The 12,788-nt window shown below is 47.2% G+C and overlaps 1 protein-coding gene across 1 annotated transcript; it reads right to left on the bottom strand.

Annotated features, from left to right (window-relative positions):
• Window positions 1–5,533: 5,533 nt before the first annotated feature.
• ALAS1 (5'-aminolevulinate synthase 1) lies at window positions 5,534–12,720 on the bottom strand. Its single transcript, XM_080384441.1, has 10 exons — window positions 12,383–12,720; window positions 11,540–11,743; window positions 10,452–10,607; window positions 10,148–10,370; window positions 9,499–9,683; window positions 8,757–8,936; window positions 8,389–8,553; window positions 7,025–7,293; window positions 6,386–6,548; window positions 5,534–5,828 (listed from the first exon to the last, which is right to left on the bottom strand). The coding sequence occupies exons 1-10, from the start codon at window positions 12,582–12,584 to the stop codon at window positions 5,668–5,670; spliced, it is 1,908 nt and encodes a 635-aa protein (XP_080240567.1). The 5' UTR covers window positions 12,585–12,720; the 3' UTR covers window positions 5,534–5,667.
• Window positions 12,721–12,788: the final 68 nt, after the last annotated feature.

The following is a 12,788-nucleotide window of genomic DNA, read 5'->3' as shown; positions in this document are numbered from 1 at the left end:
AATAGAATAGAATTGACAGTGGGACGGGGGATGCTGAAGCAGTGCAGGAGGAGGGGAGCTGAACGGTGACCCCCGACATGATTCGAACTCACAGGCAAGGGACCAACGGCCGCGTGTGCTGGGTTCCCTTTGGAAAGTGGGTTACAAAGCCCATGCTGGCTCAAGGCAGAGCAATTCCCAGGGGCAATTAAAGCACCCACAAACCTGGCTGCTGCCTCCTGACCCCACATCCCTACACCCAGCATACACGCCAGGCTTCGTGCAAGCATTGGTCTCCCTCTTGTTAAGGTTTGAGCTAATAAAGTCTCCCCTGCTGCATACCAAAAGCCCCCGGGGTCTGGGGGGATGCTTGGGAAACCCACGTTTGGTTGGCGGCTGCTGGTGCCACCTTGGGGCATGTGTGCAGGGGGACAAGGCCACCCCATGCCCGCGTTTGGCCAGCTGGGCAGGGAGCAGCAGGGCACAGCCACCTTCAGCAAGAGGGGGCAGCTGCAGGTGGATGTGGTTGAGCACCCCCACAGCCAGCCCAAGCACCCAGGTTTTTTAGGACTGACATGGGCTCCACAGCAAACGAGCCACAGGGGAAAGAATGGGAGCAGGATGCTTTTCACTATGGGATTCCTGGGTGAAGAAGTGCAAAGGGCAAAATCGCAGAGGAGATAACTCTTCTGCTCCCCCGAGGGCTGAAGCTGAGGAGCTGTGAAGGAGTTACACCTGATTGTAAGCTGAATGTGTGAATTGAAAGAGCCATCTGGCTACAAAAGCACAGGTGCCTGCAGGAAGGGGAGGTGAGCCCAGGTCCTTCCAAGAGCTCTGTGCCCTGTCCAAAGCCCTGCTTGGGCTTGGCAGCCAGCTGGGGGGAGCGGGCAGGAGCAGCAAGGAGTGAAAGGCTATGCAAGGGGTGAGTATATCCCGGATCAGCTTCCCCCAAGTCTGTGCAAGCCTAGGGGTATGGATGGAGAGGAGGGAGCCTGACCTAGTTTGGGGATGATGAGGGTTTGGGATCTGGCTCAGGCTGGAGGGTAGCTGGAGCACAGTGTCCTAAATAACTGGAAGCTCAGCCGTGCTGGTGCTGGCTTTGGTGCCTTGTGCCAGCACGAGCTGCAGTCCGGCTGGTGTCTGCCCAAATTATAGCAGTTTGCAGTGAGTCCCCGCCTGCATCCTCCATCCTAGCTGGTGGCAGCAGGACAGGGGGCCCATCCGTAATCCCCTGCAAGGAGCTCCCTGCTGCTCTTCCCTGGGGAGCAGCAAGTATGGGTATTGCTCCCTCTGCACGCCTCCCCCCGTGCCTCCCGAGGAGTGGGCTTTGCTGTGTGCTGAGGCGGCCGAACCAGGCAGCCAAGGGGGGAGGGGCGTCCTGTGCTGGGGCTAGCCCCTGGGTGGGGGGTGGGAGGTGGGAGGTCTGTGGCTGCAGCATCCCTTTGCAACCCCTCGCTGGGATGGAGATCCAGGGCAATGGCTCTTGTTGGAGGAGGTGGGCTGTTGGGAAAGGTGGCTTCTCCCCATCCCATAAAACCCAGCACCTCCCTGGGGAGCAGTAGCAGGTCAGTCTCTGCTGGGGGTTGGGGGAAATCTCAAACTGTGGGGCTTGGTTGCCCCCCCTTCTACTCTGTATGGAGGCTTTGGGAGAAGGACAGGGCTTAAGATTTCTAATCCCTTGGATGTTGCCCTGCATTAGTAGCTTGTTTCGGCCTAAAAACCCCCGTCTGCCCCATTGTCATCTGTCCCTACAGGCAGGGGTATGAGTGGTCATTCCTGATGATTTAAGACTTGGCTAACGTTATAAATATTATCTAAAGGCAGGTGTCAGTTCCAGGCATAATCCCAGAGCAATGTGTAGCTAGGTGGCCCGTTTGAATAGAAGAAAAGCAGGAGATTCGGACCTGTGAAGTGCTTACTCAGTCGTGCTGCTGGCGTTGAGAGTGAGACCTGCTGTGTGCATCCATCTGGAGCCTGCGGGAGGTGGTGGGTCCCGCAGGGAGCAAAAGTTCAGCCTGGATTTTTTCAGGAGGACAGCATGGGTTTGCTTTTGGGGAGCAGAAGAAAGGTCTTTTGGGGGCTGAACACACCCCAAAATAAGAGAAAGGCATGTGGTCAGTCACCACTGCAGGCTCTAAAATTCCTGGGCAGGAGACCCTTCCCTTAGCTGCAGATACCAGGGAGCTTGTGGGGCTTTTAAAGCCCTGGTGTGGGCAGCAGGGATGAGCTGAGTGGTCCTCCCCATACTGGGAGAGAAACCCTGATAAATGTGAGCGCTGGGAGATGAGCAAGGGTTGAGGGGTGCGGTGCGAGAGAAGTGGCCCAAAATAAATGGGTGTAAAGCACCAGAGTTACCAGAGTTATGAACCTAGTGGTGTTAATAATGTTCCTATTATTATTGCTGGCTAGGAAACAGCATAGGCTTAACGGCTGGAAGCAGCAGCAGCAAGAGCAGGCACTAGGAATGGTTTCCAGGGCATTTATTTCCCCACAGGAGTGTGTTTCAGCAAGGGGCAGCTGGGGCTGGTGCAGCACAGGGCAGAGGCAGCGCACAGCCCGGCAGCCGTGACGGCATCCTGCAGCAAAGGCCCGCCGGTGGGAGAAGCTGACCCCAGCCTGAGGGTTGGGTTTCAGTTTGGTTCCCTAAAGAAACGCAGGTCAGGAGCTTGTGATGCTGGTTTCCTTTCTGGGCTGAACCCAGGGGATATAGCTAACCAACTCCAGCGTGCAGTGAGGGGCTTGGCAGGAAGCCAAGGACCCCAAAAGCTTCATGAACATTTGTAGTTCTGCTAATTAGCAGTTTCTGCTTGGTGGGGCTGTGCCACTGACAGGGGCGGAGGAGGGAGTGAAGGTGCCACAGCCTGCCCAGCCTGGCACCCGGTCCTGGCCGAGGTGGTTAGAGACCCTCTTGATGCCTCCTCCCAGTGATGGGGAACGTGAGCTCGTGTTTGCACTCGGGATGTTTTCGCTGGCCCTGTACCACCTGGGGTTTCTCTGTTGTGTAAATAAGGTTGAGAAATGGAGGAGAGTATGAGTTTAATGCTATGCAACACTCACCTAGATGAATTATTTTGCCCCAGACAAATCTTAGCGGTGGCTTTACGGCTGCGTTCTTGCTTGTTTACTCTGCCAATGTCATGGACCATTTGTCTCAGACTTTAAACATCTTTTACCGATTACTTCCTCTATTATTTTTCCAGAAACCAAAGTAAAGCTTACATAATATTTCCAGTTATGCAACCCACCATTCAAGTTTTGCTTGCTGGGAAACAATATGTGTTTGTTTTTTCATTCTTTGTTCTTTTCATTGGGGAAAACTTATCCTTTCTGTGTGTCATTGGAATTGTCTTTCTTTTGCAGTTCAGTGATGGACTTTTACCGGCCCTTTGCTGAGCACTGGTTCTGCTTTCACATCCTTGCTTGCCAGCACCAGAATGTAAGGTAGCTTGTTACACGTGATGTTAATGGGTGCAGTGCTACCAATTGCCACGCGTCAAGGTTAGTTGTGCACCTGTCATTTCAAAGGCTGCTGGCTTTGAGTCTCGGAATTTGGTTCTCTCCTGCAACTAATTTGGAATAATGTTTGAGATTTCTGGTAGCTGGTACCCTTTCTGTGTCATGTTTCTTCTCCGCTGCAGTATGGAGTGTAGAATAGCTGCTATAAAAACTAGAAAGAAAAATGTGGTTTATTAACCAGCATGTAAAATGCACTGGGCCGGTTCTGAACGCTTTCAGTGAAGAAACTAGAAATGCAAGTAATGTTGTACTGTCAGATTATGGCTATATATTAGCCAACATGTTGTGTTGTTCCTTCCCTCCCACACTGATTGCTTACGCCAGTGGTTCAGAACAGCATTGCAGGCATGTTACAGTGTTTGGGACCCTGTTCTAGGAGGGGTTGGTGTAGGATCTGTGGCTTTTTACTTGATGTCTCAAGTTAATGTGGTAATACAACCCAATATATAACGAGAAAAGCTCTGTAATGGAGATGCATATTCATTCAGTCTTAGGCCACAAACTGCTTGCGGCAAGGAAGTCAGGGTGCACCGTTGTATTTTATCTTCAGCAGCACTGAACTTGCCTCAGTAAGATCAGGATAACATTACAGCATGTCAAAGCTTGAACAGCAATGCAACTGCTTGCACATGATAACCTGGTGGTGGGTTTGAGCATCCCACTTCATCAACTGTCTTGTTTAGCAACAGAGCTAAATGACCACGTTAATCCTATAGCATGATGGTGAGTGGTTTCCTCCCTCCTACAGAACACCTGCACGTGACAGAGGCAGCAATCACCTGACTGGCTGGCAAAGGCCTTTTTAAAAGTAGCTTGACTGCTTGGGAAGTCAAAATATTTTTATACAAATTCTTCTGAGAATAGCAGCGTGCTTCAATACATGCTTAAGTGACTGGTGACTTCCAGTCAATGGAACTGGTGGATGTTGCTTTAACTTGGGCTTCTACATCCCCAACATGTAGCTATTTGGGATACTGTAATGGACCCTTAACCAGGGCTTCACAGTATGCCTGTAAGTGTGACAGCAAAAGGCAGTGCCCAGGGGTTGGCCTGTTACAACTAGAAAACAAGAGTGTTTGAGTAGCTGTTCAGTAACTTGCAGAAGCTAGACTGCAGCAGTTATTGGACAAGCCTGTACATGAAGGAAGCACTTCAGTGCTTTGCTCTAGACTTCATGCCAATACTGACCTCTGAGCCCACACATAACACCCACAAAATCACTTCCACCTGTTTAAACCATGCCCTTGCTATTCATGAAAGCATTAAATAGCATGGCAATTAGGCAACAGGCCCAAGCTTTCAAAAGTGGCTGCAAAGAGCAGTACTGACATTCTCTTACAATGACTTCTGTCAGAGACCTGAATTATTAGATTGCTTATTGATAATCAATCTTGACACTGAAGTCTAGTTCTGCATGCACTGGAGAGCAGACCATGCAGACTAAAAGAGTCACAGATGCCTTGAGGTGGCTTGCATCCACCTCTTGTAGTAAACAGGCCTTCTTTTCCCAGTCACTACACCACCCTGCCATCTTTGTTTTCTAGCAGTCACGAAATACCACTTATTTTTAAATCCCATTAGCACTTTTTTTGTCTTAACAGCAAGCACCATGCTGAACACCAGAAAGGGGAGAGCTTGTGCACAAAGCTACAAAGGAAGGGTAGCAGAATCCATCCTAAAATGCTTGCCCTCTCAAAAATGGGTGCAAGTTTATTACATAGCATATAATCTTAAGAAATGCTGTACAGTGGTTAGTGTGCATATGGTATTATACCTGCATGTTTTCAAAAGCTTTCAGGTAGAAGCTTGAGGAGCTATAAATACCCATCTTCTCAAAAGAAATAAGTCTACTACTTTGTAGTACACCAGAAAACACCACTGAAGCTCTTCTGGCACACAGTCACTGAAGGCAGTAGTTCAGCTGAAGGATATTAAGCTGTAGCCCATTGCTTTTATTCCTTCCGCTGCCCTTCCAACCACTGACACTTCAGTTCCACTTCCAGACAGTAAGTAAAAAAAAAAAGCAAACACACACAAGTGGGCATGATGGCTCTAGAAATTTATTTTCAGAGCTTAGTGCTTTAACTATGATTAAAATACTCATTAAGCAATTTAAAAATGCTACCAACTGGGTACTAGAACTAGACAGGAATACAACTAACACCACTACTTTCATGCACTGACAGATATTAGTTTGCTCATGCCACTGAAGTAGGATCTTTCCCGTTCACTCATCACTTCAAAATGTAGGGGTCTTCTACAGAAGTTACATTCAGCTGATGAATGTGGTTTCAAGTCTAGACCGACATCTTTCCATGTAGCCAGCAGTTTTTCTGTTAAGAACAGAAAAGATCAAGGCTTAAGACAGTGGACTGATTTAGGGAAGCAGCAAAAAGGAAAGTGTTAGCATACTATCCCTCCTTATTTGCTAGGACAGTAAGTGAATTCACTGTGACTTAACTCACTCAAGAGGTAAGCTATCTGGACTGCAAGTGAGTCTCAGCTATCCCCATACCACAGGACAGGACTGACTGGGCAGATCCATGTTTAAGACTGGTTAACAGCTCAGCTGAGAGCAGATTTCTTTGGACCCCACCTAACAAATGAAGATTAGTTTGGACAATGCATGAGCAGAGCCAGCTATGATGGAACTGACAGCGTAGGGTGGCACTGGCCTTGCATCCTCCATTCTAGGTTGTGGTGCACTGGCCTTTAAGTCATGCTCAAAGCAGGTTAAGTGCTTAAGTACACTCTTATATGTTGCAGCAGTGGAAAGACAATGTCCAGATAGCAACATCTAAAACTTAAGTGCTTCCTAATCTCATCTTTAGTACAAAGACTACATAGATAGCCCAGTATCTTCATTGCACTGATGCAAGAATCCACTCACCAAGAAAATAACTCATCATTTGAGGGGTGTGGTGAGGTGTAGGGGCAATACGTAGCAGCTCCTCTCCACGGGGAACTGTTGGGTAGTTGATTGCTTGGACATAGATGCTGTGCTGGCTCATCAGCTTGTCACAGATCTCTGTATTTTTAGCTGCATCTGCAACCTAAAGTTAAAACCTGTAAGTTACAACATCAACCAAAACATGCAATGTGGCAGACCTGCCAGCCCAACTGGGCTAGCCACAAGAATCCAACAGAACTAGTCTCCCCTGTGCCACTATGAACAGCATATACCTCAGAAGGCCTAGAAGCTTGTGCTGTGAAGTCCTCTTGGCATAAGCACACCATTGCAGCCTAGGCAGGTAGCTGTTTATATACAAAATCTTCTCTTTCCTACCTTGTTATTTCCCTACTTTCTGTATACTCTTAGGTTGTGGGTTTCATCCACTTTATCACTCTGCTTTACAACATTTATAGGAGGCAAAGATCAACTTAAGCCAGACTCTTGGCACATCACTGCTGAATACAAGGACAGGTTTGAACTTTGTGAAGGTAGTAACCAATACCTGAAAGTGTAACATGATCATGGACAGGAAAACAGGCACCACAGTCCTGTGTCAACAATATCCCAAGTACTCACCCGTATTGGAATGATGTGACTGGGGCAGTGCACCACAGGAAGCCCCGCATCCATCAGCATCTGTCTCATAAGCTTCACATTGCGCTGGTGCTGGCGCCTCAGAACTTGCCCCTCTGCACTCTTCAGAGTTCGGACAGATTCCAGGGCACCAGCTAAGAGCATGGGTGGCAGGGATGTTGTGAAAATAAAGCCAGCAGCATATGAACGAACAGTGTCTATCAGAGAACTTGTACTGGAGATGTAACCCCCTACACAGCCAAATGCTTTGCCTGAGGCAGGGGGGAAAAAAAAAAAAAAAAAAAAAAGCAGCCAAGGTTATTCCTTCCACCCATTACAAGGGCTTGAAGTATTATAACTTTTTTCAAGTAAAAGGCTATTTTGACTATGTACTTAATGTAGTCATCGACAGGCAACAATTCTAGCACTCTCTGCTAATCTTGTATTTACTCAGCACATGTTACAGCTTTTTTTTAAGCCAATCCTGCTAACACGGATCTAGCTATTACACAGCAAGGACAGTTCAAGACTCTCTCAAATACTTAAGTTTTGATTTTGGGGAAGACCTTACAAGCCCAATCATCAAGCATAGACTTCAACAGTGACCCCAAGTGATCAACATTAAGTCTCTCAGCAGATTTAAAATAATCTGTTCCAGAGATGCTAGAAATAGCCTATGCTCCTAGAGAGCACAGAAGGTTGTTACTGTGACTGTGCAGTAGAATGATCTGCCTCCCCTTTCCAAATGTTCAGGTATGAGAACAGAGCCACTGGCAAAGGTAGGGTGCCTGGTGAATGTTTCTGTTTCTATTAGGCTGTAACCCAAGACTAAGTTTCAAAGCCATGAAGTTTCCTATTAAGTTTATGTTTTAGAAGCTGTTTAAACAACTTTCTGATTTGCAGCAGTAAACTTACTAAGGCTGCATTCTATTCAGATAATAGCAGTTGCTTCAGTTCTTGCCAAATCTCTTTACATAAGTCCCCATCTCAAGTTTCTAGATTAGGAGCACTCCATTTCACATAAAGAACTAAGCACTACTAAATATAGAGGACTACCCTACTAGCACTCTCACCTGAATTTATTCCTGAGTTGTATAATATGCCACTGGAGGACTTTTTTCTAGCTTGTTTAAAGAAAAAACCCACAATGCTACCTTAACTGGTTTGTAAGGCAGTGTAAGTAGCTTAAAACAAGCTTTTCAGACTGTGGGACATACTTAAATCCTTTGGGCTTTCTGAAAAATCCTAGCCCCCAAGAGCCCTTAGGCAAGTTTATTTGAACAGATTATTTTGAGTTAACCCACTTAATTTGGCTGCTCAGAAGCTTTGCTGCTTTAGCTTCTGTAGCAGTGCCAGGCCATGCATACCAAGTGTGCCAGAGATGATGTCCATTTTGTGCATGATTCCATCCCGGTCTCCTATACCGCCACCTCGAGCTCCATACAGCCCCACAGCATGCACTTCATCCACAAAAGTGATAGCCCCATGCTCATGGGCCACATCACACAGCTCTTCCAGGGGACAGACTGCACCTAGGAACCAAAGCAGTGACTGGCAGTTTAGGATTTCCTGTACTCAGCTTGGATAAATACCACAAGTTCCCCCAAACACCAGGCACTTCACAAGACTATTTCATGTAGACCCTTACCGCGCTGTATACTTGCAGACTTAACATATGGATTATTTCAGCACTAACTGCACTGGAAGGGGAGAGAAAGGTTTGATGTCAGCTTACCATCCATTGAGTGAACAGTTTCAAATGCAACAATTTTAGGGGTAGATGGATCAGACTTCTTCAGTAGCTCTCGAAGATGGTTGACATCATTATGGCGAAATATGTGTTTTGGCACCCTACTGTTTCGGATCCCCTGGATCATAGAGGCATGGTTCCCAGAGTCAGAGTAGATCTCACAGCCTGAGGAAACAGCCCAGTTACTTCCTATACTTAAAAGTATAACAGATTCCCAGCATTACTTTAGGTATTGGAAGTGTTCAGGCAGCAAGGGTAGCACATTCTAGAAAGTAATGCTCTTGAACAAAAGAGCAAGTTACAGATCATGAAGCAAGAGTAATATTTAAGGCTTATTTTAGGTGTTTAAACTAAAATAAACTTGAGCTTAAGGAAATACTGAAGGGTTTTCCCAAGTCCTTAATACTTTTATCTAACTTCTGAAGTTAGAGTTCACACCCACAAGTGGGAGGACGCTAAATTCCAGTTGGAGTTTAAATGCAAGAACAAAAGACACTGAGCTTTTTGTCCAATTCTTTCTGCAGTTCCTAGATCCCAGTCTCAGTAGGCTGCTACATAATTTGCACAAGATGAACATAATTTGAATATGGCATTAAAAAACCCCATACTTTGCTGATCAAGTAGGATGAATCCTTAGTTCAGGTAGCTATTTGTAAAGTGTACTCCCAATTGTTTAGGGCATGCTTGTGGTTTTGTGGTAAATAGGGGGTGCAATCTGATGTCTCACCTGGCAGCATTTTAGCTAGAGTGAAGAGAGTGGAGTCATTCGCTACAAAGCAAGATGAGAACAACAGCGCTGCATCTTTTCCATGAAGATCAGCTAGTTCTTTTTCCAAATCAACATGAAATTTACTTGTTCCTGAAATATTTCTTGTGCCTCCTGCTCCAGCACCATGTTGTTTCAGTGTATCCCTACAGAAGGCCCAAAGAGAAGCATTAGTGTTACTGCATCACACAGATGACTAAATGATTATGGCCAAAAACATTTTAGTACATAATTGGCATTGTTCTAAAAAGGAACTGGCTACAAAAAGCAGCTGTTAGGTTTAAGGTCTTTTGAGCAACCAACACAACCAAGTACAGCTGCAATATACCACCCAGTTTATCTGGTAACATGATGCTATGATTTGGGGGCTTTAAAGAAAATCCAAAGAGCAAGGTCAGTGACTGACAGCCATACTGCAGTGATGGCAATAATATTAAGTTGCCTACCCCAGCTTAAGAGAAGAACATAAGTTTAATTATATACCAAGAATAATATCAGAAGCAGCTTATGTAGCACAGTACAGAAATCAATTCTTCAGAAGCCTTCCCACAAAAGCTTCTGCAGGGTGCTGTAGCTTGAAACTGCACCTTAAGAACATGGCACTACTCACATAACTGCTCCACACACACGAGGGTGACGACTCATCCCCAGGTAATCATTGCTGCACCAGACAGACACCTCTTTCTTCGTGATCAGAGAATCAGTATAATCATCTGCCATGGGAAAGACTTGTGCCTTTCTGTTCACCGTTTTGAATACACGGTAGGTGTGATCCTTCTTCTTTTCATCTATCTTTTTCTCAAAAAAATGATCATACTGGAAGGTGGATACAGCTGAAATGAGACAGATACTTAAGCACACATGAAATAATCACAAGAGACCAAGCCTGTGGGCATTTTGCCAGATAATCTTACATTTTGGCAAGTTATCCTGAAGTAGATGAGAGACGCTTTCTGGTCTTTGCTTCAGCATAATATCCTTAAACTTCTTGAGCAAGCCACTCTGCTCTTCTCCCTCAGTCTCAATGTTCCTCACTGTGGAAGTAGTGGGTATTTTGGCAAATTCTGTACCTACAGACATTGTAATAAATTCCGGTGAACTTGATCAGTATGAAACAAAATTAAGTAAGTTGAGTTCAGCAAAGCAAACATTTTAAGTAGCTCTATTCTTTAGGAAGCATGTGCCTGAATCCACGTGCCCTTTAGGATCAACTTATTTCATTTGCTTAATATTTGCATTGTACAGGACAAAAGGAAAGCCTTGCAAATTCAAATACAACATTTCCCTGCAATACATTTGGTTCATCATGACTCAGAAAACTACCCTATAGAGCTACAGGATTTGTCTGAAAGAGTTGTTACACACCCAACTAAAGGCAAAATTCTAGCCAGCCACTTCCTTTTTGTTCCTAGTATTTTGTTCAGTTGCACAGATTTTTCTTTAAAACTATGCCACAATAAACAAACAGGAAAGAAAAATAAGCTTCCCAAGACAGATGGCAAAGCTTTACTGATGTTGCCGAGAAGTTCCTTCCTTTGAAGAGACAGCCCTTCCACATCAGGAGTGCAAGCCATCAATACCCTTTAGTGCTATTAAAAAACCAAAATATGCTTGCTTGCTTTCCAGCTTGGATTTGCATTGGTCCTTGCCTAGTACCTCAACCCAGTTTCTTCCATATCTGGATATGCCACTTTAGTCTACACCAGCACCCTGATAAAGCTCTCTTTAGTTCTAAGCATCCACTTCGGGTGTGATCATTAACTTGATTCACCCATTTAGAGCCAGCATATCAAAATACAGTATACAGTACTCCTGCACCAAAGTCACTCAGGGAAAACACAGCTCAATATTGCAGGTGTACCATTAACACCTACGTTCTCCAACAGCTTTTTATTGCAGTTTCCCATAACCCTACCTGTTAGACTCTGCACGCTCTAGAGTCAAGTCAGGCACCAGAAGTTCTCTCAGAAGAAACCAACACTTCAGCACAGAAAATACATACCTTTCCTGTCCACCTGCATCTCCTGCACATCCTCCTGGAGTTCTAGGCTGGCCTTGCAGAAAACGTTACTGTTCTTGTGATTCATCTGAGCTGCCAGGAACGGGCATTTGGTAGCAGAGCTCTGGCTAGCACCAGCAGGTGGATGGCCGGTAGGTGGCTGGGTTCCATCTGTGTTCTGTTGGGCCACCTCTTTGGCATTTTTGGCTTCCGAGGTGAAGACAGAGAAGGGAATGCACTTCAGCTTGACCATTTTAATACACTGACAAGCTTTTCTATCCCTTACCTTTGCAACTAATTTAGCACAGGTCATTCAGAACTATTTAACTGAGCAGTAACTTGTACAAGCACAAAATCCCAGTAACACCTGAGGGGAAAAAAACCCAGTACCTCCCCTCCACTCCCAAGGGGATGATTTCCTTTGGGGTTCAGCTATTTCCAGCCACCAGCCCCTGCTCTGCTGGAAGCCTTGACTCCTTCCACGAGTGCCAGAGTAAGGATCTCCCAGGGAATGTTACTGGGGGGTGAAAAGCCGCTTGTGTGGCCCAGGATGGCGGACCCCCACCCGCAGTGGGATGGCCTAAAGCCTTCAACTTACACGGTACCCGTGCCTGGTAACCAGACATTTAAAGGATTAAGCAACCCTCATCTTGAGGCTGCCCGTTCCAGAAGTTTCCTGCTACGACATACAGCATCTGCGTTACTTGTTTTTCCTTGAGGACGACTATGTCTGGGTAGCAGGGCCGGCTCCCCACTGCGGTTACGGCGGCCTAGCCCGGGGCCCCGCAGCCCACCCCCGGCAGGACCTGGCTCCGCGGCCTCCGCTGCCCCCCCGGCCGTACTCACCCCGGCGGGCCGTGGGGGTCTCCTCCTCCGCCTGCTGCCCGCGGGCGGCGGACGTGGCCAGGGCGCGGGTAGCGGCCGGGGGCGCCGCCTCCATCATGCGGGGGCAGTGCTGGGCGTAGAGCAGCAGCGAGGGCCCGGCCTTCTGCAGAAAGGCCTGCGAGACGCGGGCCAGGAACGGGCAGCGCCGCACGACCGCCTCCATCCTCGCCGCCTGAGAGGAGAGCCGACGCGATATCAGCGGGAAGCGACACACGAAGCACCAGCAACACACCCGGTCACGGCCCCAGCCACCGCCGCTGCCTATATAACCCCGCCGGGCACGGCGCAAGCGCGCTGCCGTCGCCCCGCCGCCACACGGCGCAGGCGCGGCCCGGACCGTGGAGGGGCTGGAGGCGGTGGCGGCTCC

Source organism: Falco punctatus, assembly GCF_963210335.1.
Source record: "Falco punctatus genome assembly, chromosome: 4".
Lineage (NCBI taxonomy): Eukaryota > Metazoa > Chordata > Aves > Falconiformes > Falconidae > Falco > Falco punctatus.
This window is presented reverse-complemented; position numbering and strand designations above follow the sequence as displayed.

Excerpts from the sequence above, each read along its gene's own strand:
- ALAS1 (XM_080384441.1), bottom strand. The coding sequence starts at position 12,584 with ATGGAGGCGGTCGTGCGGCGCTGCCCGTTCCTGGCCCGCGTCTCGCAG. Across the intron at positions 10,608-11,539 it reads GATGCAGGTGGACAGGAAAG|GTACAGAATTTGCCAAAATA; the intron begins GTATGTATTTTC and ends CAATGTCTGTAG. Across the intron at positions 8,937-9,498 it reads TCTAGCTAAAATGCTGCCAG|GCTGTGAGATCTACTCTGAC; the intron begins GTGAGACATCAG and ends CTGTTTCCTCAG.